Raw genomic sequence first — 22,834 nt, 5'->3', positions numbered from 1 at the left:
TGCCTGGCTAATTTTTTTTTTTTTTTTTTTTTTTTTGTATTTTTAATAGAGACGGGGTTTCACCACGTTGGCCACACTGGTCTCGAATTCCTGACCTCAGGTGATCCGCCCGCCTCGGCCTCGCAAAGTGTTAGGATTGCAGGCATGCGCCACCGCGCCTGGCCAGGTACTGGATTGTTCTGATCTTACTGAGGCACTGAGAGATGTCAGCCAAGGTCAACCCCTAGTGAAGCTCCTAGGCAGGATTTCAGCCCCTGGATCTGCCCAACTCCAGAACTCTTAACTCGTGTTTCTGTTCAAACCTGTGACCTTTCCAGGCCTCCCCGGCCAGCTCAGGAAAGTGGTGAGAAATTATATAGAGAAAAAGATTTCTTTTTTAAAAAATTCCCCTCTTCCAGACTGAGAATAAATTATGATATTTTTAATGGCTTTTATAATTTGAAAATAAAAGGGTCACACAGAAAGATGACTGACATTAGTAACTGAATCATACTGGAGCAAAAGAAATTAATGGTTCTCAGGAGAGTCTCCAGTTTCCAGAACACCAGAGGAGGCAGTGTTGTGTAACAAAAGTAATTTTGCCTGTTCCTCTTATTGGCTGTGTCATCTTGGACAAAGCACTTCTTTGAGCTTTAATTTCCTTATGGATAAGGTGGGAACATTATTTTCTGAAGTTACATTTTTTTTTAAATGGGCTTCTCTCTGTGTTCCTTCTAAATTCGGTTTTCATCATGGAGCTAACTTAATGAGCACTTTGGGTGCATCAGCTCTGTGCTAGACCCTCAGTACAGGTGGTCTCACTGAATCCTCACAGCAACCCTGGAGAATTGGTCTTATTGCCATCTTCATTTACAGATGAGGCAACTGAGGCCCAGAAAAATGAGAAGGTTTGCCTTGGGTCACAGAGCTGGAAGCGGCAGAGCGGTATGATGCAGACCCTGGGTCCTAGTCTCATTTCCAGGGCTTTAGCCTAAGCTACACTGTCCTCAAGCTGTGCTCCTGTGTGCCTTTTTTTTTTTTTTTTAAGATGGAATTTCACTCTCAAAGCCCAAGCTGGAGTGCAATGGCACAATCTCAGCTCACTGCAACCTCTGCCTCCCGGGTTCAAGCGATTCTCCTGCCTCAGCCTCCCGAGTAGCCGGGATTACAGGCGCCCACCACCATGCCCAGCTAAGTTTTTGTATTTTTTAGTGGAGACGGGGTTTCCACTAAACCCCGTCTCCAGCCTTTCCATGTTAGCCAGGCTGGTCTTGAACTCCTGACCTCAGGTGATCCACCCACCTCAGCCTCCCAAACTGCTGGGATTACAGGCATGAGCCACTGCGCCCGGCCCTTTTTTTTTTTTTTCTTTTGGCGTAATTTCACTCTGTCTCCCAGGCTGGAGTGCAGTGGTGCACAATCTTAGTTCACCGCAACTTCCGCCTCCTGACTCAGCCTCCCACGCAGCTGGGGTTACAGGCACACGCCACCATGCCCAGTTAATTTTTGTATTTTTAGTAGAGATGGGGTTTCGCCATGTTGGTCAGGCTGGTCTCGAACTCCAGACCTCAAGTGAACCACCCGCCTCAGCCTCCCAAAATGCTGGGATTACAGGCATGAGCCACCCACCGTGCCCGGCCTCTTTGTGCCCTTCTTTACCCCAGCTCCCTTGGGCAGTTCTTTCACCTGAGTGCAGCCACTGCCTAGTTAATGGCTCCTGAACTCCAGCCTGCGCCTCAGTCTGCAGCCTCTTTTCAAGGCTTCCACAGCATTTCCTCTTGAAAGTTTCCAGGAACCAGAAGACCTCAGCCCAGAAATCAACCCCCTTTGACACCCCCCACCCACCCCCACCACACACACACCATTGGTTTTATTTTTCCATCTATGACCCACAGCCCTACTGCTGAAACTGAGTTTTTCTGTTTTTTCTCTCACATAACTAGTCATTGAAGGACCTGATGTTCAGTTCAAGTGTTGATGCATTGAACAGATACTCACTGGGCACCTGCTGTGTCTGAGTCACCGTGCAAGGTGCAGTGGGCATGCAAGCATGAAGCAGTTGCATTCAAGGAAGAACTAAGATGCACGTGATAAGTTCTAACACAGCGAACACAAAGCAAATGCCCTTTGTGTGCCAGATGCGGGGAAATACCTCAAGGCACAGCTGCTGCTTGTTCGGTTCTGGAGAAGAGAGAAAACAACATTTGACGTTGATCTATATTTTATTTACTTTTTAGAAAAGCACTTAAATGGTACTTATCTATGCCAGGCACTATACATACTAACTCATTAAACCCTCGTAACAATTCTGCAAGGTAGGTGCTATGATTAGCCTATGTTATACATGTTGCAACTGAGGCACAGAGAGGTTAACTAACTGATTTAAAGTCACACAGCTAGAAAGTGATGGAGCTGGAGTCTGGCTTCACAGTCTATGCCCTTAAGTACCGTGATATTCTGCCTCTTGATATACATGGAGATGGTAATAGAGCCTCCTGGGAGGGTTGCTCTGACATCACATCTTGCACTGCCACTGAGCAATGATCCACATTAGCCACACAGATAAAGACGAAGGAGGGAGAGATGGCCTTCAGAGGCTGTGCAAGAAGGGTATTATTTGAGATTTCCTTGCAGAGAATGGACAGGATTTGAATTTGGTCTAGGGGTACCTGGAAGGAGGTGGCCTTGAGGAATTTTCAGGGACTGGGAGAACAGGAATGCAGAGCCCAGATTTGGGGTAAGGGATTGTTGGGGAGAGAGTGGGAAGGTAGGTTAGGGCTGACCGTGGAGATGGGTAGGCCGTGAAGGAATCCTCAGTGGGGTTTGTGTGAAGGTTTGCCAAGATGGAGGCACTGTGTCATGAGGGTCCATCTGTTGATGCCACGCTCTGGGCGGATTAGAGCCGGGAGAGAAAAAGAAGAGGAAAGAAGTGTTTTCAGTTAAGGCACAGTCAGGAAGACAGAAAACGCAGTCGTCATTTCAGCAGAGACATTTTAATATATGGAATTGGTTCATCAGGCGTTGGAGAACTGAGGAAGCAAGAAGGCAGCGCTGAGATGACACAGAGTGGCGGGCAGAGGTCGGGGGTGTCAGAAGCTGGAAGAGCCCCAGGGAGCTGGGATCCGGACCCCTGAGGAAGGGGCCCTGCCCGGCTGGTGCCAGCACCTCAGGAGTTCAGTCACCCGCCGTATGAATCCAGCACATGTCACAGAGCACCAGGACCCATTTCCCACTGGGAGGAGCCCAGCCCTGTGTTCAGGGCAAGACATACCAAACCAGTTCCAAACCATCCTGGAGGGTCTTTGTTTTAAGACCACTCCCGGTACCAAGGACTACATAAGTCAGGGGCCAGGCAAAAACCAGCAACTCTATTCGGCATTTCAATGGTGAAGATTTCAGTAAGATGTTAATGACACAGGTGCTGGAGGACTGGAAGAGGAAAAGGGGGAGACTGAGGCAGCACGGGTAGTAACTGCAGGAAGGAGCACCACCTCTCGGGCTGGGGAAACAGAGGGAAGCATGTGGGGCTCTCAGCCCAGAAGCAGGGAGGAGGGGCCCTGGGAGCCGAGGTGTGGATCTCTGAGAAGAGGGCACTGCCCACTGGTGCTGGTTCCTCTGGGGGCAACAATAAGGCTGGTCTGGGAGTAGGGAAACACACACACACACAGAAAAAACCAAGACAGGAAGCAGTTAGTGCTGCTGGGGTGCAGGCCATTGCTAGGGTAGTGCTAAGAAAAAGGAGAAGCAGGCGGGAAGAGCAACGTCCTCTCCCCTGACGCTGGCCTTCCCCTCTTCTTCCAGAACTCCCATTGGCAAAGCCTAACAGGAAGCTCCTAGCAAGGGAGAAACGTGTCTGCAGATGCCCCCTCCCCAGCACACCACGGAAGGACTTGAGGCTGAGACAGAAACCCAGCGGTGGGGTCTGAGCTAACTGGGGCGGAGTCAGCAGGGAGGGCCGAGCAGAGGTGGGCTGAGACTCAGCCAAGGATGTGAGGAATGCAAGGGAGGCTGCCTGGAGACGGGAGGAAGGAGGAGGAGCAGTCAGAGGTGACCTGTTGAATCTGGGGACAATGAAAATACATGGTGGCATCACGAACAGAAAGCATGGGCGAGGGGGACGACTCACTCAGGACCAGGGCATGACAGAGCTTGGCCGTAGACAGACTGAGGTTGGAGGAAGATCCTTCATTCTAACGGCAACTGGCAACACGCACGGGTTTTTGGATATATAGACAAAGCGTAGGAGGGAGAGCCTGCCTTCTGTCAAGGTGATGAGAGTCAGTGGGATGGAGTGGACTGGGAGCAGAGCGCCACTGAGGACAGGCCTATGGGAATGCCTACATTCGGGGGGCATAGGGGCAGGCAGATGGCGGGAGACCCAGGCCAGGGCAGGGTCACTGAGGCCATGGGGACCGGACTCGGGAAGGAAGGGGTCACTTCAGGCTGACTCACATCCTTCAGAGACGTCAAGGAGGATGAGAACCAAGAAAAGGCCATCAGCCTTGGCAACTGTGAGGTCACAGGTGACCTCGCATCATGCCCTTGCAGACGTCATCCTCTCTGTCCTGCAGAGCCCTGCTTGCTGTCACCCCCAGGCCCAGCCCTTACCCCTAGGGAAGCCTCCTTCCCCAGTGAACCCTCTCACTCATTTCTTTCCTCGATGCTCCCCAGATGCCTTGCTTCTCAGTTTGTGCTATTTGAATTTGCACTTGTCATCCTGTTGCTCTGCAAATGTGTTTATCAGTTATTTCACCTCCCTGTGCTTCTGAGCCCTCATAGCCAACACAGGCGGTTTCCTGTAAGTGTTGGTGACTGTGACTGACAGTCAGAGGAAAGATTTATGAAATTAACCAGAACAAATCTGTGAGGAATCTCATAAGCAGGAGGAGCTGATTCCCAGCTGGATTCAGGAGCAGAACTGGAGTCGGCAGGGCGGGCGCAGTCAGGGCCCAAGGAAGGAAAGCAACGCGCTCTGTTTGCTCCGAGATGGACGGGTACCCTGTGATGGTCTAGGCTGTGGTTGCCCCAGATGTCATGGAAGGCTGCGGTGAGGAGGGCCTGGAGGGGCAGCATTAAAAATGAGTCAGAACTCATGCTTGTAATCCCAGCACTTTGGGAGGCAGAGGCAGGCAGATCACCGGAGGTCAAGAGTTCGCAACCAGGCTGGCCAACATGGTGAAACCCCGTCCATACTAAAAATACAAAAATTAGCTGGGCGTGATGGTGAGCACCTGTAGTCCCAGCTACTCGGGAGGCTAAGGCAGGACAATCACTTGAACCCGGGAGGCGGAGGTTGCAGCGAGCTGAGATCACGCCACTGCACTCCAGCCTGCATGACAGAGACTCTGTCTCAAAACAAGAAAAGGATCAGAAGTGGTCCCTGAGCTCTAGGAGAGGTGCAAGGCTTGGGAAGAGCGTGAGTTTGGAATCCCGGGCAAGTTACCCAGCCTCTCTGAGCCTCAGTCTCTTCATCTGTCAGGTGAGGTTAATGATACCTTGGCGGGGAAGGAATGAATGGGATTGTGTGAACAGGTCCGTGAGGGGGGCTCAGCACTTGTTGGTTCCCTTCTAAGGAGTGATGACAAATAGAAAAGCAGGACCTGAATAGCTCACTCAAACCTGGAGGAGTTCACATAAAATGAAATGACACAAGCATTGAAATAATTGTCTTACAAGAGAAAATTATAGGTGGGAAAAGTCAAAACTGAAAAGTGAACAGTGGCAGACTGTCGAGAAGTTGAGGAAAGAAGTGTTGAAGCCGACTGTAAAGTGGGAAGCAAAGGTGAAGAGATGGTACCAAGTGATGTGAGTTGGAAGCCACGGAGTGCGGTGCTGATTTTGCTAAGCATCCAGAGGATGAGAAGCCGAAAGCACGTGTTCTGCCAGGGCCTGGACGGTGGAGTGCAAGTCCATGTAAGACTCAGGAGGAGAAGAGGGAGAACATGGAAACCATCGGCGTCCGAGGAGGCTCAGCAGAGTCATGGGACGGAAAATGGGGAGGGCAAAGGGAAATTAAAGACGGGCAGGGAGAGCTTCCAGCACCTGTGACAGGCACAGGAGGAGCCCTCGATTAAATGGCGCCCAGCCATCTTGTGAAAGGCTCAGGTCTGAGACCGAAAACTGCGACATAAACCTTTAGTTCTGAGGGACCAGTTTCTGGGGCTGTTGAGCAGCAGAGGAGAGGGAGATAAAGCCAGTAGGTGAGAGACGAGCTTGGAGGAGGTGACTGCTATTGCAGATAGAATTGGTGGAGAGGCCCCTGGGAAGATGAATCCTCGGATCACAGGCGGGCACTCCCCGATGGAGACGGAGCATAGCATTTGGAAAGAGATTTCAGGATGATGAACATAGCCTCAGACTTCTTGCTTCCCATAAATGCAGAGACCCTTCCATCCCTGACCCCTCCCACCCAAAACAGTATTCAGGTGGAAGCTGTCAACCCAGATTGGGTCAGTTGACAGGTGAGTCTGCCTGTCAGTGCCAGTCACACTTCTTTACCTCCAAGACTTCAAAGTAAATTCCAGTTTGGAAGTGACAGCTTTTCCCCATAGGGCGTGTTTCAGTGGAAGAGCGTCAGTTTCCAGGGCCCCAAAGCCCTCCGTAAGCTCTATTACCTTCTGGGTCAGTTCCTGTGAATAAAAGGCTTAGCCATGCAGGAATGTGCTCTGGCTGCTGTGAGGTTTGCAGATCAGTCTCATGGACCTATGCCCTGCCCATGGCCTCAGAACAAGTTCCTGTGAGAGGCAAGTACATCTCTCAAAACTCACTGAAGTTTTTGGTTTCTAGACTAATGTTCTGCAGCGAGAGATTCTCAAGTCAGATGAGAACTGAGGCGTTCTTTTTCTTCTTTTCTGACCTCACAGGAGACCCAGCAGTGGGCAAGACCGCCCTGGCACAGATCTTCCGCAGTGACGGAGCCCATTTCCAGAAGAGCTACACCCTGGTGAGCTGGGGAGTCGAGACCTGGCCACAGCTTAAAGAGAAGTGCTCGGTTCCCCGTGAGTGAGTGACTGCGAAGTTCCTTGAAGAAGCCTTCAAGGCTTCAAAGCTGTCTCATCCTGACAGCTGATGAGAGGCTGCTCGGAGGGCCACATAGAGATCGTTCTTTCCACTAGCCCAGGGTGAGAGGTCAGCTACAGAGCAGACTGGCCACAAGCAACTTGGCCACCATGCATAGCAGCTCATGTCGGGGCAGGGAGGTGGAGAGGACTAGTGGGTCCTCTCTGACTTCTGCACACTGAGCTGCTTCTCACCAGAACGAGTCGAGAACAAACCCTTCCACTGGAGACAGCCCCTGGGATCGGGGTGCTTGTGTGTCCTCCCGTAACAGGCTCCTGCTTTGGGGGCCCTCAATGCTAACATTCTTGGTGTTCCTCGGCAGACAGCAGGAATGGATTTGGTGGTGAAGACAGTGCCGGTTCCTGACACGGGAGACAGTGTGGTGAGTGATGCCTTTACCCAAGGGAACTCAGGGCTCCCCTAGCTGGGCCCAGGGTCTCTGTGGTCACACCACCCTCCCTAGGAGAGATGTAGTGCAAGGCTGTGGCCTGGACTTGTCTGAGCATTTCGGAATAGAATCGGGAAGCATTCGGGGGAGGGACTGAGGAGGTGGAGGAGGAAGGAAGGAAGGACTAGGATATGGATGGGCCTGGCCCTCAAAGAACTTGTTCTCTACTATCAAGGTTCTTGAGTCTCTGTATGGGAACCTGGGGCTCTTGAAAGTGGATTGCAAGATGTTATGTTTGTGTGTACTTTTCCAGAGAGAGGGTTTGTAGCTTTCACCAGATTCCCAAAGAGTATTGAGAAAAAAAAAAAAAAAAACAGTGTAAGCACTTCTGACGAAGAGAAAGGTGAGTGCCCAGGTAACCAATATGCAAAACAGACTGTGGCACTGATGTTCAGACGGCATATGCTGGGGATCAGAGGCCAGCCAGGAAATACCCAGTGCCAGGAGGGAGCTTGGTGGGGAGCCGAGGGGTGATTTCCTAGGGGAGCAGCCCTAGTGGTTCTCACATGAGCTGGGGAAGGTTTGGACAGGGCAGGAAGGGTCATCCCGCACCCTCTGTCTGCATCACTCCTTAGCCATCCCAGAAGGGTGACAGAATGTCCTACTTTAAACACCTTCCCCAGGCCTACTCAGTGACCTCCTTTAGAAAGAATTGTTCTAAGATTTGAAAATCAATTTGGTTAACAAAGTGCAGAATGACCTTTTGGAAACCAGAGCACTCGCCGGCCTGTTTAACATTCTGTTCTGCCAGGTGGGAAGTCAGCTTGTTCCTAGTATTTTTGTATTCAGGGTTACAAGAGGTGAGATTCTACACAGAAAGTGCTGGTTGGTGCGAGAACCCATCGTACCGCCTCTTTAAGACTCTGGAGTTCGCTCCTTTCCCCATCATCTTCTCTCGTGCCTGGAGAAAGGACAGAGCATGTATGAATTTGTGGGTGCCTGTATTTCACCCCTAAGACAAGTCTAATGTGAGCTGAGAGTGATACCACTGACTCGTAGCTTGTGGTTTTTCCATGTGTAGATTTTCTTGCTTTTCTGATTGTAGGAACTCTTCATTTTCGACTCTGCTGGCAAGGAGCTGTTTTCAGAAATGCTGGATAAATTGGCAAGTAGCACGTGGTCTTTTTCCTGACCATCACCACCTCCTGCCAAAACATTGGCCCCTGACAGTGCTCACACAGCAGTTTCCCTGCACTGTGCTCTTGGGAAGCTCCCATGGCATTCCTCTTTAAGGTGCGTTCCTCCCAGCCCAGGACTCGTGGCTACTTGGCAAGAAGGAGCGGCTGATGCGCGTGACTGCCCGGGCCCCAGTTCCGGGGTGCCCAGGATCCAATGGGCCAAGAGCCTTGCGGCTCGGTCCTTGCAGCCCTCCCCCTGTGAGGCCTCCCTTCTTTAGAGCGACACCCTCCTGATGGCGTCCTTTCAGATGGTGTCGCCTACCTCCCAGGACAGTACAGACTGCCTCCTTCCCCTCTGGGAGGTGCTGTAGAGGCCTCAGCCTATAATGAGGCTCACTTTCTGCTGTTCCACTGGGGTTTGCTCCGGGAAATGCCCCTGCTGCTGCCCAGGGCTCACCACACCCCATCCACCCCCGTCCCACCAGCCTCGCAGGATCCGCTTGCTGTACCTTCCATGGTAACAGTCTCACTAATCTGGGCCAGTGAGCTAATTAGAAGGTTTGAGTTCTCCAGAGCCCTCCCCTGCCTTTCCAAGAACAGCCACATTTTAATGGAAACTGTTTTCTGCCCCTTTTTTTGTCGCCTAAGAGAAGTAGATCTAATGATAGTGATTTCATACAGGGTTGGCTTCATGCATCGGTTCACGATGTCCACCCCAGTTGCCTACTGTGTGCATGGCCTGGCACTGAGGCTGCCATGCCCAGCAGAAGGGAAGATGTATTTGGGCAAATCCAGGCCATGTGCCACCCATCAGCTCACACCTTTCCCTCCAGCCAGCCCTGACTCCCGGTTCACCCACTCTGGCTTTAACTTGATGCCAGGCCTCTCCAGGATCCCCTCACTGAAGCCTGGAAGAAGGAGGGTTTCTTGAGTTAAAACCATGCTGAGGTGTCTCCTGCATGCATGGAACAGAGTTCAGTGTGTTCTAGCAGGAGTTCAAGAGTTAATCTGTGGAGTGAAGGGTTCATCAGTTTAGTTCACGGTCCTCCCGTCCCGGACACTGCCAGGAGCCAGCACAGCCTTATAGGGTGAAGAGAAGCCCTCCAGGATGGACTCTGGGCTGGCCTTCCAAGGATCCGAAAGGGAATTCAATCTGGAGGGAAAAGGATTATTCTCTGTATCCTGGAAGGTTACTGACACCCCGGAAATAAACCAGGTCCTAATTGTGCAAGGTTGGGGGATCCAAAAACCAGGGCATGACCAAGAGTCACAAACACCAGGGTGCACACCCACAGCCTGTACAGGGCCCTCCTATGTCCAGGGGTAGGCAGCAGGATGTCCCAGGATTCTGAGCAGCCCCTGAAGGCGACAGCCCCCAAGAGTGTAGCCTTGGCTCTTAATTGGGTCATGGAGCCCTGTCCAGTTGTCGGTGTGGTTTGGATTAGGCTGAGGCAGGGATGGCAAGAGAAGCAGAAAATGCCCTCTGCATTTTAAAAAGCCAGCCCTTATTAAGAAGATGCAAGCAAACAAGCTCCCAGGGCTGGCTGATGAAGAAAGAATCTTCTTTCAGGGCTGGAAAGCACAGAAACATAACTTGCATGGTGGTGGGCTCTCGATAAGAATGAGTGGAGAATGACTGAACGAGGCCAGCCACAGGTGAAAGCAGATTTCTGGGTAGAGAAGACCTCAGTCGTCCCCCATCTCTGTCATCGTTGTCATTGTTTTTAAAGCCTGTCAGGCCTGGACAAGTCACTTAGCCTCCCTGAATTCGGTTTCTTCAGCTACAAGTGGAAATATTCATACACTACCGAGTTGGGAGGCTTCACAGTGAGGCGCAGAAGTGCCCAGCAGAGCCTGGCCCAGACATGAGCGGCACCGCCCCAGCCCTGCCTCCTGCCACTGAACGGGGCCCTCTGTTCGTTCCTTTGGGGAAATTGTTTGACTTCTGTGGGTGTGGCTGTTTTCTGACTCCCGTCCCCCTTATAGTTTTCTGTTTCCCTCTGCTCCCCATATCCTTTCCCTTGGAAGGCCAGATTGTCTCCCAGCCTTGAAGTCACTTTTCCTGTTACTGACCCATGCTCATCCTGTCCGTCTCGCACAGTGGGAGAGTCCCAATGTCTTATGTCTCGTCTATGATGTGACCAGTGAACAGTCCTTCAACAACTGCAGCAAGTGGCTGGAGAAGGCTCGGGCCCAGGCTCCAGGCATCTCTCTCCCAGGTACGAGCTGCAGACACCCATGTTTCCCAGAGGCATCTCTGTCCTTCGGTTCAAGAGCATTGCAGGGGTAGCTGTGGGTGGAGAGGGGGCCTGGGCTTTGACTTTGATGGCCTAAGGCATACACTGGCCCTGCCGCTTAGCAGCCATGCCAACCTCGGTGAGTCACCACACACACCTCTCCCAGTGTAGGAAATGGGAATGAGGACAGGCACCTGGCAGGGCTGTGGGGAGACTCAATAAGGGGAGGGTGCTGTAATATCAGTTGTTAATTCCAGAAAGCTAACCCCAGGGAAGAGTTCCTAATTTTCTCTTGTATATGGGGTACAAGTAAACATTCAAGTCCTGTTGTCACTTCTGAATGCTTTAAATCAGTTTATTTTTCGTCCCTACGTGAGATCAACAAATTCTCCTCATTATAGACCGGGGAAAGTGATCTCTAGAGACAGGCTCAAAAATTAGCTGCAGCTGATGCAGCTGGGAGCTGAACTAAATTACCTCTGAATCCCTGACTCCGAGCCGAGTCCTTAGATTAGTATTAATGACCAGTTTACAGTTTGCTCCATGTGCTAGGAATGATTACAAGGCTCACATAAATTTGGCCCTCGCCTTCACGCGTTTGCAGCCCTTTAAGGAGGCGAGGGAGACAGATATACGTGAGGTCTAGAAAAAAGATCTAGCAGAAGCTATGCATGAAAAGCAAAGCCCACCTGTCTGTGGCCCTCGGGGCCAGCACGAGAGACCCCCGGCTTTCCCTGTGGGGTCTCACCAGCTTGAGTCGGGCAGCTCTTAGAGGATGCTTTACACCCCTCAAAAATAGTGCTCTCATCTCGCCCGCTGTCCTTCCAGACTGTGACGGTGAAGTGTCATATTTTGGTTGTTTCTTCTGAGTAGGTGTTTTAGTTGGGAACAAGACAGACCTGGTCGGCAGGCGAGCAGTGGACTCAGCTGAGGCCCGGGCATGGGCGCTGGGCCAAGGCCTGGAATGTTTTGAAACATCCGTGGTGAGTATCTCTGCTTGCCTCGTCGCCAAGCCTGGAGTGGGCCTCTGCTGGCAACGGTCTTGCACATGACCTCACATGCAGGGAGCTGTTACTCCACCATATGCAGAGTCTCATTTGGAACTGATGTTTACATTCTTAGTCCAAGATCTCTTCTCAGTACAGCAGTAGCCGCTCAGACGTAACAGGAAGGCAGATTAGCCAGCCAACCCTGGGAAAAGGTGCATCTCAACTAGTAAGAAACAGAAGTGCCTTGTGAGTGGTGATCATGACTCTTGACGTTTGCATGCAGTATTCTGGGTTCAGATGTTGCTGGAACATTGTTTCCTGTGGCCCTCACAATCAGGCCTGTGAACCAGAAATTATTCTCACGGTTCCCATTCCAGTGTTGAGCTGCTCAAGTGACTTGTCCAAAGTCCCATGATTAGTGAAGGGTGGAGCCAGAACTAGGACTTGTGGCCTCTAATTCCCATCAGTGCCTCCCATCCTCACCTTGCTGCAGCCCCAGGGTGACTCCAGGCCACAAAGTGCATGCCAGTTAAAAGATCAGAAGACCTCATTAAGTAGAAAAAGCAAGTGATTTGTTATCAGCATCTTCAGTACACTTTTCACGGCAAAAGCTGCAATTACTTTTGCGCCAACCTCATGTATCATGATTTTAGCTGTCCAGCACTGAGGAACCTGCTTCCTGTGTTTGGGAGTTTTAAAGTCCCATCCTCCCTGAGGCCAAGATGCAGGCATGTGACCCAGGCTGCACCAATCAGATCCCTCACGTGAGACTCCACTAGGAAGGGCATGAAGTGATGACCTGCCCTCTAGGAGCAGGAGTGGCCCCAGACATCCATCTCAGAGCCAGCAGGGGCCGGGGTGTTGGTTGCCCTGCCCCTTGCCAGGATTGCTAGCTGGGGAGACCACCAGCCTGGCACAGTCATGGTCGTAATTTGGACCTCATCTTGTGGCCTTTAGACCTGATTCTGTGGCCCTCAAAAGAGTCATGGGCTGGTTAATGTTCCGGAGGTCACCTGCTGCCCCAGCTTGACTTTGGCTCTAGGCACTTCCGCTGTTGCATCTAGGAACCTTGACCAGTGCTGCTGTCCAAGCTTATAAAATCCCCTCAAAGCAGCATGCTTCCTTTACAGTGGTAAAGGCAGGCACTCTGACCTCCCATGGAGAGCAGGAGAACTTGCTGTGGGAACTTGGACATGTTATTTCACCTGTTGGTGCCTCAGGCCTGTAAAATGAGGATAATAAAATACATCCCTCATTGAGTAATAAATATGAGAATCAAGTAATATGGTGCATATAAAACACGGATCACAAAGTCTGGCGCCTGGTAAACACTCAGTAGATGTTAGCTTTCTTAAAGTATAAATGTTGCCCCTAGAATCTTGTTTATACTGTTATTACTTACTAAATCCTTGTATTCATGGCTTGTGCAGAGGTAAATATCACCCTTGCCTCTGGTCCAATTATCACAAATGCTAAATTAATGAAGTCCAAGTCAGCTTTTCCCGTACAGCAGGTTCCTCATCTTGTCTGCAGCACACCTTTGCGCAAAGCAGTAGGCGGTAGTGCCCTAGCAAGCAGGATTTCAGTATTCCCCCTTCCTCCATTCATTTGTGAAATTGTCCCCACACCCCAATATTCCATATTCCCTGGAACACTTGATAGAACTCAGAAATTAAAACCCACCCCAACCTCCAAAACATGAGTCACCAAAGGCCAGTGGGCTACCGGTTCAACTCTATTCGGGTGTTGAAGTGGGTGGGTGTAAACTATACTTGAAGAGGCTGCAGTAAGCACTTGCTATTATCTGTGCAAGTTAACTAGTCCCCCCTGAGTTGAGGCTCACAGAAGCACCACTGGCAGCTCGGTTAAGAAAGCTGTAATTAAAAAGGAAATATAACCAAACGCAGCTTGAGACGCAGCCAAGGCCTGATGCCAAGCCCATCTCCTCCTCTCCTCTGCCTAAATGCCGCAGTGACCATCCTGCCGACCCAAAGAAGGTCCCTACAGACAAGTGCAAGAACAGTCCACGGTGATCGCTGCCCTCCCAGGCAAGCGAGGAGTGGGGAAGTAACGTTCGTTGAGGGCCTACTGTGTGCTAGGTGTTTTGCACACATTATTTGTTTAGGCTTCATAACAGCCCTACAATGTAACACTCCTGTGTTGTACAGATGACAGACTCAGAAAGGTGGTGTAGCTTGCCCTGGTCGCACAGTTAAACAATGGCTAGAAACAGGACTAGGGGTCAGGCCTGTCCAGCTGGAAAACTTGGGTTTTCTAGAAGGGGTACCCTGGCCTCCCGCAGAGCCTGCTTTGGGACTCTGCAGAACCCAATTCTAGGCCAGGCTGAACACTAGCCTGAACCTGCCCTGAGAATCCCTCACTCTAAACAGACCTACTCCACAGCTGTCCGGACTGTGTAAGCGAGATGATGATTCGTGATCAGACAAAAGGATTCCTGTCATTGGCAACCCTCTTCACGTATTTGGAAAATAGTTCAATTTCCATCTATTTCAGAAGCACGCCGTGGTGTCTATTGAGGCTCACCTGCATTGAATTCCTTCCTTTTTATGTTGAGATCTCCCAAGATTGCGTTTTTGAGTGTTTTCGAATCCATTTAGAAATCCCCATGCATGCGCTATGCAGGCCTCAGTCTTTTTCCATTTCACTCTTAACTCTGCTTTTGACGGAAGCAGTGTTTTACCCCGACGCTGGCATTGCCTGGGACCTTGTGCTCTGCACAAACAGCAGGGCCCGGCAGGATGTACTGAATTCTTGCTCTCATGTCCAGCTGGAGGTTGATGGCCTTTAAGTCCTTGGCTGTTGGGCGCTTACTGTAAATGTTCGTCTGGGCTACAAACTCTCCACTCTTCCCTCCGCACTCTCTCAGCATTGCCACCACTGTCTTTCCTCTTGGCCAACTGTCTTCTTCGCTTAGGCTTTCCCTGGCTAGAAAGTCCAGGTAGCTTTCTCCAAGGGACCTGGTTTCCTTCGCACATTTCTCTCATCCCAGCTGGCCTCGAGGAAAGGCAGCTCTTCCCAAATCAGAGAATCTGGATGCTGGGCTGGGCTCCGCACCAACCAGCTGGGCCACTTCACCTGCCGGGCCCCAGACGACTCACCTGTGCAGCGAAGGCACCACGCTCGATGCCTTCTGCAGCATTCTTCAGTTTGGAAATCCTTCTGTTTCGCTGGGGATATTTCACAGCCTCTTCTCAAGGTTGCACTTTTGCCAGCTGCCAGGGATCATCTCAAAACAGGTCCTTAGTGCATTCATAGCTTGAGCTACTGTCTTGAAAGTAGTACATTCCTTTTCCTGCCAGCTCGTTTCTGAAAAAGTTTTTGAATGCACACGTGTACCCACAGAGTGAGAGTGGCTGTGAAGTGAGACGCTGCCGTTTCCTTTCGCCTCCAGCCTGTCCCTGCGCACCTGGAGGGGCCCATTTTTTCCACCCCTTAGATAAAATCTAGGGCAAGTTCCTTAACTTCTCTTTTCTCTCTCAGGTAACAAAAATTCTTTTCAGCCCCGTTAGTCACAAAAATAGTCATGATTTCAGGTATAAAGTGCCCAGCCCTGGGTGATTGTCAAAATTCTGAACTTCATTTAAAGTTGCACCTCCTCTCACAGTCTTCGGGAGGGAGAGACCGGAGCCAGTAGTGCAGCGTGTTTGTTGGGGTCTGTTGTGGCCCGCTCCATACCTGCTGGGTGGATCCGGCTGGTGCCCCGTGGGCGCCTCTGAGATGCCCCTCCCCACCCCGTCAGTGGCGCTGTCTCACCTGCAGGCTGCTTCTCACAGGTGGTGCCCCCTCACCCCTCCTGCAGCCCCAGTTCCTGGCTGTTCATTCTTATTGGGATCCATCACCCTCCCTGAGGCGGTTCCAGCCGAGGCCCCTTAAGACAGCACCAGGCTGGCGCCACTTGGCCCCCGCTGGTCCAGGGAAGTGCCACTGCAGCCGTTTAGTTTGACAAAGGAGGCAGCGAGGCCGTCTCATTGGCAGCCCTCTCCTGGCTTGCCCAGCCGCCACCTCACCTCCATTCCTCCCAGGCCTGGGTCCAGCACCAGCCTAGGAAGAGGGTGTCCCGTGCTGTCTAGCTCTTCTTCGGGATGGGGGGCTCCTGGTTGCCTGGTATTTTGGCTTTGGCGTTTTGAGTCTCAGTCAAAACTAAGAGAGGAAAGGTCTCATTTTCACATCTCATCACACATAACTGTGACTACAGCTAAAAGCACAGGCTTTGTAGAAACAGACGTGGGTTCAGGCCCCAGCTCCACCATTCACAAGGTGTGTGGCGTCCTGCAAGGTACCTTCATCTCTGAGTTTCCTGAATCCATCTGAGTTTCCTGCTTGTAAAATGGGCATCCATGAAAGTGGCTACCCCAAACGGTGTGAGGATGGAATGAGGTGGAAAGTAGGTAGCCCCTGAATGAGGGAAGCATGGAGTGAGTGCTGGCCCTCTGACCCTTCTAAAAGTAACACAGCCAACTCTTTAAACTGTCTTTCCAGAAGGAGATGGAAAACTTCGAAGCCCCTTTCCACTGCCTGGCCAAGCAGTTCCACCAGCTGTACCGGGAGAAGGTGGAGGTTTTCCGGGCGCTGGCGTGAACAGCTGGAGCAGATCGTGCTGCACAACTGGAGAAGACAGAATGACCTCTGCACTTTTAATGTATAATGACGGCTTTAAATAAAATGAGGAGAAAATGTCGAAGCAGCAGCTCCTTTCACTCTTGGCCTGGGTGGCCCTAGTTCCACCGTACACTTTGGCCACTGCGTCACTGCCGGTTCCAGGGCAGCCGGGAACCCCACTCGGAACCCTGGCCCTCCCTGCTGTGAGGCTGGTGCTTCGGGACGTCGTCGCCTTGCTCGAGGGGGTGGTCCTGCCCACTCTGCGCAGCAGGGCGCACCGGCTCCCTAAAGGGCCTCCCACGGCAAAAGCGAAGCCCACGGTGGGTTTTGAAAGGGCCTGGCCCAGCGTTTGCTTACAGTTTCCCACAGTTGACATGCCCAGCTGAGAACCTGTCCCGAGGCTGAGACGGGGCTGATGGCCCCCCCCTTATGCTGACAGAGTCCATTCTGCTGCCTGCTCCTGGCTAGCCAGATGCCAGACCTCCCTGGAGGTGGCTCCTGTCGCCGGCAGAACAGTGCCCTCTGCTGGCCTCCCTTGGTGCCTGTCTCTTGGTGGAGGGCCCGGCCTCTACGGCTGTAGGGAAGGCTGAGTGCAGGAAGGCCAGGGCTCCCGCCTTCCTCGGGAAGCTGGGCAACCGGCATCATCGTTTGCACTGAGCTTGACTGTTCTCCATCCTGTCTCTGCTGCCAGATTAATCTTCTAAAACACCACTTTCATCATCTCACTGCCCTGATTAAAGACCCACAGAGGTGCCTCATCGCCTTTTACATCAGGCTGCCAGCCAAGGTCTGGCGTCCAAGGCCTTCCCTGACTGTCACCTTCCCCCAGGGGTCTCGGCTTCTTTCAGCCCCCATGCCCCAGAGGACTTCATCACACTTCCTCCAGGGGAGCGAGGGGCGTTGTGCAGAGAGTGCCGGCATTGGGGTGGACCGACCTGGGCCTGTCCTAATGATAATGATGGAAATTGCCCTGGTTCCTGTTTACGACCTGCCATGTCTCTACATGAGCTAAGCACATGTCATATATTCGCTAATTTAGTCCTTACAGGGCAGAGTCTCACCATCCCCCTTTTACAAATGAGGAGCTGGACTCAGAGAATTAAGACACTTAGCCAAGGGGTGGCCGAGCCAGGATCATGGACGCCAGAGCCCGGCTCCCAGCCGCCATCCTCTTCTGCCTCCTTCCGAGCTTGGCTGGGAGCAGGTGGGGGTTAGGCTGCCTCTCAAGGTCACTGTGAGAAGTGAAGTAACGGGTGTGCAGGGCATCTGGGCACACGGTGTCAGCCAAGGTCAGGCTCTCGCATCCCCCTTCTCTTCCTGTTACTCAACGTGAAGCCACGGTAGCGGCCGCGTCACGCCTTCAGCAAGTCGTTACCAAGGGCCTACCGTTTGCTGGGTATTTTCCTAGGCACTAGCAGCCAAGCTGCTGGTTTTGTGCCACATGTCCTGAAAGGGAAGGCTCACCATAACCAAAGGGAGGCAGCGGGTGCATTTTCAGTTGCCCCAGAATTGGTTAGCAGGGCCACAGCTGTGGACAAAGATGCTAAGTAAACCACCTCCTAAAGAGATATGGAAGCTTAGGGCCAGCCCCCTTCCCCATGGCCCTAGTAGAGATGGAAGAATTGGTACTGCTGCTGTGAGCCCCCCGTCCCCCTGCTCCCCGCTCCTCCCTGTCTGTATAAGATTGGAATGGTCAAGAGAGACGGGAGTGAGGGTGACCACTGTGTTGGTAAGTGGGTGCCCCCCCTGTCACCCCCTTGCTCCACCAAGGGAAGGAGGCCCAAGAGGATCTTCCTGAGACAGGATGCTGCCAGGAAGAGGAGGCTGGCATGGCACCCCCGTCGGATGCTCTCTGAGCTGCAGAAACCTGGTGCCAGCTGCAGCACAGGGTGGCAACGGCGCCCTTGGGAAGCTCAGCACACATCCCCAGAGCTGTTTGGTCATCTCTCGGAGGCATTCCGTGGGGAGAGGCTTGGGGAGAAGCCTGCACCAGGAGCAGGAAAAGCAAGGACCGCATCTGGAAGGGCGGCACAGGTGTTCCGTGGAGGGCTCCTAGAAGGACCCACATGGAGTGGAGTCATGTGGCCGGCCAGACAGGTACTGACAAAGGAAGCTGTTTCCCACCTGGAAAAGGGTAGGGGGCCTCTTCCACTGGCGGGGCTGGAGGGGAATATGGCTGCCCCTTCCTGAGGAGACCGCAGCAACAGAGGAGGCTCAGCCCCAAAACGACCAGGCACTTCCCCCACCCCCCAACACCACGGAGGTAACAACAGATGGAACTGGACCCAGAGGAGGCCTATGCAGAAGACACGCGGCTCCTTCCTGGCCCCTCTGTTCCAAGTTACTCCAGAGAGAGGAAGAAAAGATCTTGCTCCCCTCCCCACTCTTCTGGAAAAGAGATTTGAACAAATACTTCGGGAGTTTGAGCTGACCTGGCCTACCTTTCACTGACTAGGATGGTCTGAAACATGTCGGGATCAGCCTGCTAGGAAGACCCAGCAGGAAGGGGACCTCTGCAGACCTTGATGGAAGAAAGTAATTATGAAAAAGTAAAATGGTTTTGTTTCAGAGCCCATGGATTTGAGATTCTCCAATAAACTGGTTCTACGAGTAAATAAATGATCAAGAGAATTTCAGGCAGTGCAGATGACAAAACAGAGCTGAGATGGGTGTTGATTTGCGGGGTAACTGGTTTGGGGGGACAGGAAGGACTATGAGAAGAAGGGACATTCGCACTGAGATCCAGCAACAAGGTCAGCAAGTGCAAAGGCCCTGAGGCACGAACAAGCTTGGAACATAGAGGAACTTAGGGCCAGTGAAGACATTCTGGTGTGTGCTGGAGAAGCAGAGGGAGGTGAGGTAGGCAGGGGCCACAGTGGGAGGAATTTCTATTTTATTCCAAAGGCAACAGGAAGCCAGTGGTGGATGGACATCAGAGTTTTTTTTGAGAGTCTCGTTCTGTCACCCAGGCTGGAGTGCAATGGTGCGATCTTGGCCCACCACAACCTCAGCCTCCCAGGTTCAAGCGATTCTCCAGCCTCAGCCTCCCGAGTAGCTGGGATTACAGACACGCACCACCATGTCTGGCTAGTTTTTGTATTTTTTAGTAGGGATGGTGTTTCGCCATGTTGGCCAGGCTGGTCTCGAACAACTGACCTCAGGTGATCCACCCGCCTCTGCCTCCCAAAGTGCTGGGATTACAGGCATGAGCCACCGTGCCCGGCCGGACATCAGAGCTTTTATATCCTCACAGTGCCCAGCGCTATTTGGGAACCTAACAAGTGACTATTAATTACTTCACTTGCCTAAAGACCCCACTCTCAATGAGCAAACATTGACAAAATGCATGCTGCATTTGCAGATTTTATTCCTGAATGAAGGCATTTGCTGAATGAATGCTTGGATCAAGCATTTGCTGAGCACCTACTATGTGCCGATCTCTGTTCTAGATCCTGGGGATTTGTCAGTGAGTAATACAAAAATGCCTCCCCGCAGGGTGCTTACGTTCTAGGGGGGTGAGAGAGGTGTTCGATTGAACAGGTAAATTTTGCAGTCTATTAGGTGGCAATAGAGCAGAGGGGTGCAGAGGACATGCCAGGGCGGGGGCTGCAATATTAAAATGCGGAAGTCGGGAAGACCTTACTTGGAAGGTGACATTTAAGCAGGATTTGAGGGTCAGAGCACCTGGCACCCTCTAGGCATGGTTGGCTCACCAGTGCCCCCTCAGAGGTGGAGCACTTTCTTTTCCTGGTGCCCAGCACTGAACCTCAGGAAAGTCCAATGAGCGTGGGAGGTGTGGAGGGACACCAGAGACGCAGACCTGCCCCTAGAGTCACCTGCAATCCATGGAGAAGAAAGAGGAGCCAACTCTGGATTTCTAAACTCCAGTGGAACCCAAAAAGGGTTGATCTTTCAAATCCTGAGGGAGGTTAGAGGAACCACCTCCTCTGTGTCCTTTAGGATCTCAGAAGAAGGTTCTGTTTGTTGTCCTCTACAATTCTTGCCTTCTGTAAGAGCGGTTTGGCCCGGGATCCGGCCTCTTGTCTCCTTCCATGGCTCTGGGCTGGCCATTCCGCAGCATCTTTTTGGCTGCCTCTTGACATCACCTGATTCAGCCACAGAGGGCGGGGAAGCCCGGGTGACTGGGAGGGTGGACACACTGTGGGGCCAGTCGCATTTGGGATGGGTGTTCAGAAACAGTTGCTCAGTTCCAAAGCACTGCCTCCGTGACACCCAGGCCCTTCCCTGCCACGTCCATTCAGATGTGGGTGGGGTAGGAGCAGCCTGCCAGGCAGGTTTCCCTGGGCACTATTTCTGCTGTGGAAGGAGCCCTGTAGTTTTCCATATCTGGGAAACATGCATAGGATAGACTGTCTTCTGGAAGGAGAGTTGGGGGCAGGAGGCAACCTGCTTCAGTGTCTATAAATAAAATGCATTCATTTTGGTGCTAAAATGTTGTGTTTTTAAAAATGGAATACTAAAAACTTCCTGGCCCAAACTGGAGTGGCAAGAAGCACAGATTCAATTGATCCCAGGATGGGAACTGAAATTTACACTAAGCCACATCTACTGGACGATTGGTGCCCATCCTGGAGATGCGGAGGGAAACCTTTGGTTTTGCCCCTGTGCTTCCTATTCCAGCATTCATCTCTGTCCAGGGTCCTGCCCTGCATTGGAGATCAGAGAGGACTGAGGAAGTGGCCTGGAGGAGCTCCAGCTCTGCTGCCTAGGAAGAGTTTCCAGGGACCTTGCAGGGAAATACCTGATGTTAGCCAGGGAAGAGAATTCCAGACAAAGGGAAGCATATGCAAAGGCCCTGGTGCATGAAGCTGGAGGCCTTCTTGGGGAACTGTGTGCATTGTAGGGTTTGGGGAGAGAGGGGTGCCCAGCAGGTGAGGTCAGAGACAAGGATGAAGCAAGAACATGGAGCTCTTTGTACCCAGAGCAGAGGAGTTGGACTTTTTCCAGAAGGGAGTGGAGAGCCATTATTAGAAGTGGCTCACCTGGATTTTTGCTTTGGAAAGATCAGCCTGGAGGAATTGGAGGGCTGAGTGAGAGAGAAGGTGCCTGGAGGTAAGGAAACTGAGAGCTGATGGGGACAAGCGGTAAGGTGGGACAAGGGGTAAGGAAGACAAGGCTTGCACCATCTCCAGCATTTGCAAAAAATGGGGAAATGTATTTTCAGCCCCTTAGAGTTGTCCTCATTTCACACACCCATCCTTTTTGTTCAGAACACCAATTGATTTTTAAAGTGTGTTATCCTTTATTTACTTTAGAGACAGAGAAAACACAGAGAGAGTGATTTCTCCGGGTTGCAAATTGTCATTGATGGAGCCAGGATTAAGAACTCGGGCTGGCCAGACCTCTGTAGATCGTATGATGTTTAGGTATACGATGCCCGTTCATTCTTCTGCCCTGCCAGCAAACAGAGCTGATGAATATGAGGAGCAAGGTAGCTAAGAACTTGTTTCCATTCTAAAAAGGCAAGAAGGCTAGGAAGGCTCATTAGGAGAAAATATTGAACGGGCAACTTTCGAGTTTCACCTGTGATCTGAGGGGGAAAGTGCATTTTCACCAAAGCCATTGTGTAACTGGTTCCGGGGGGTGCAGAGAGGAGCGATCAGAGAAGAGAATGGGGGCAAGAGACTAGGAGAGCAAAGACAGGGTCACCATCTAGAGGGCAGGGACTACATCTGATACCCCCTGTAGACCCTCTGGATGCAGCCAAGGTTTAGAGCACTGGCTCATACCAGAAGAGTAGAATTAGGATTGCAGTGGTGTGCCCTTCGACAAAGCACTGACCCTCTCTGATCCTCAATTTTCTTATTTATGAAATTGGAATAATACCACTAACCTCACCAGTTTTTGTGGGTGGACAGAAATATACAAAACCTCCTTTTAGAAGGTATGATATATAGTACACATTCAGTGCCTCATAGGTGATTTCCAAATCATCTGTAGTAACTATGGCTTTTTTATGAGCATGAAAATAGTGTGTGCTTATTGCAAAAAAAAAAGAAAAGAAAAGAAACTGTTACTAAAAAGCATAAAGAAGAAAGTAGAAAATATTCAAATCCTACCATTCAGAGATAGCCATCCGTCACATCCCGGCATGTGCACCTCCTCCCTTTCTCCTCCGCATGTAAAAATATGTACATATTTTGAAGCCAAAAACAAAATGTCATAATGCCATATATACTATTTGGAACTTATCTCTTTTCATTTAACAATATCTGGAGGATATTATTTCAGGTCAGAAAATATGATTTTAGGCCAGGTGCAGTGGCTCACACTTGTAACCCCAACATATTGGGAGGCCGAGGTGGGCGGATCACTCGTGGTCAGGAGTTCGAGATGAGCCTGGCCAACATGGTGAAACCCTGT

At 51.5% G+C, this 22,834-nt stretch overlaps 1 protein-coding gene across 2 annotated transcripts in view; it reads left to right on the top strand.

Moving 5' to 3' along the window:
- Positions 1-16,529, top strand: part of IFT27 (intraflagellar transport 27) — an 18,188-nt gene extending 1,659 nt beyond the window's left edge. For both annotated transcript variants that reach the window (XM_023222232.2, XM_023222231.3), the window contains 6 exons: positions 6,843-6,922; positions 7,361-7,420; positions 8,532-8,591; positions 10,706-10,823; positions 11,715-11,824; positions 16,331-16,529. In XM_023222232.2, the coding sequence (XP_023078000.1) occupies positions 6,843-6,922; positions 7,361-7,420; positions 8,532-8,591; positions 10,706-10,823; positions 11,715-11,824; positions 16,331-16,429 (527 nt within the window). In that variant the 3' untranslated portion in view covers positions 16,430-16,529. The remainder of the gene's footprint in view (positions 1-6,842; positions 6,923-7,360; positions 7,421-8,531; positions 8,592-10,705; positions 10,824-11,714; positions 11,825-16,330) is intronic.
- The last annotated feature ends 6,305 nt before the right edge of the window (positions 16,530-22,834 follow it).

Source organism: Piliocolobus tephrosceles, chromosome 19, assembly GCF_002776525.5.
Source record: "Piliocolobus tephrosceles isolate RC106 chromosome 19, ASM277652v3, whole genome shotgun sequence".
Classification (NCBI taxonomy): domain Eukaryota; kingdom Metazoa; phylum Chordata; class Mammalia; order Primates; family Cercopithecidae; genus Piliocolobus; species Piliocolobus tephrosceles.
Note: the sequence above shows the minus strand (reverse complement) of the source record. Positions and strands in the feature narration are given on the sequence as shown.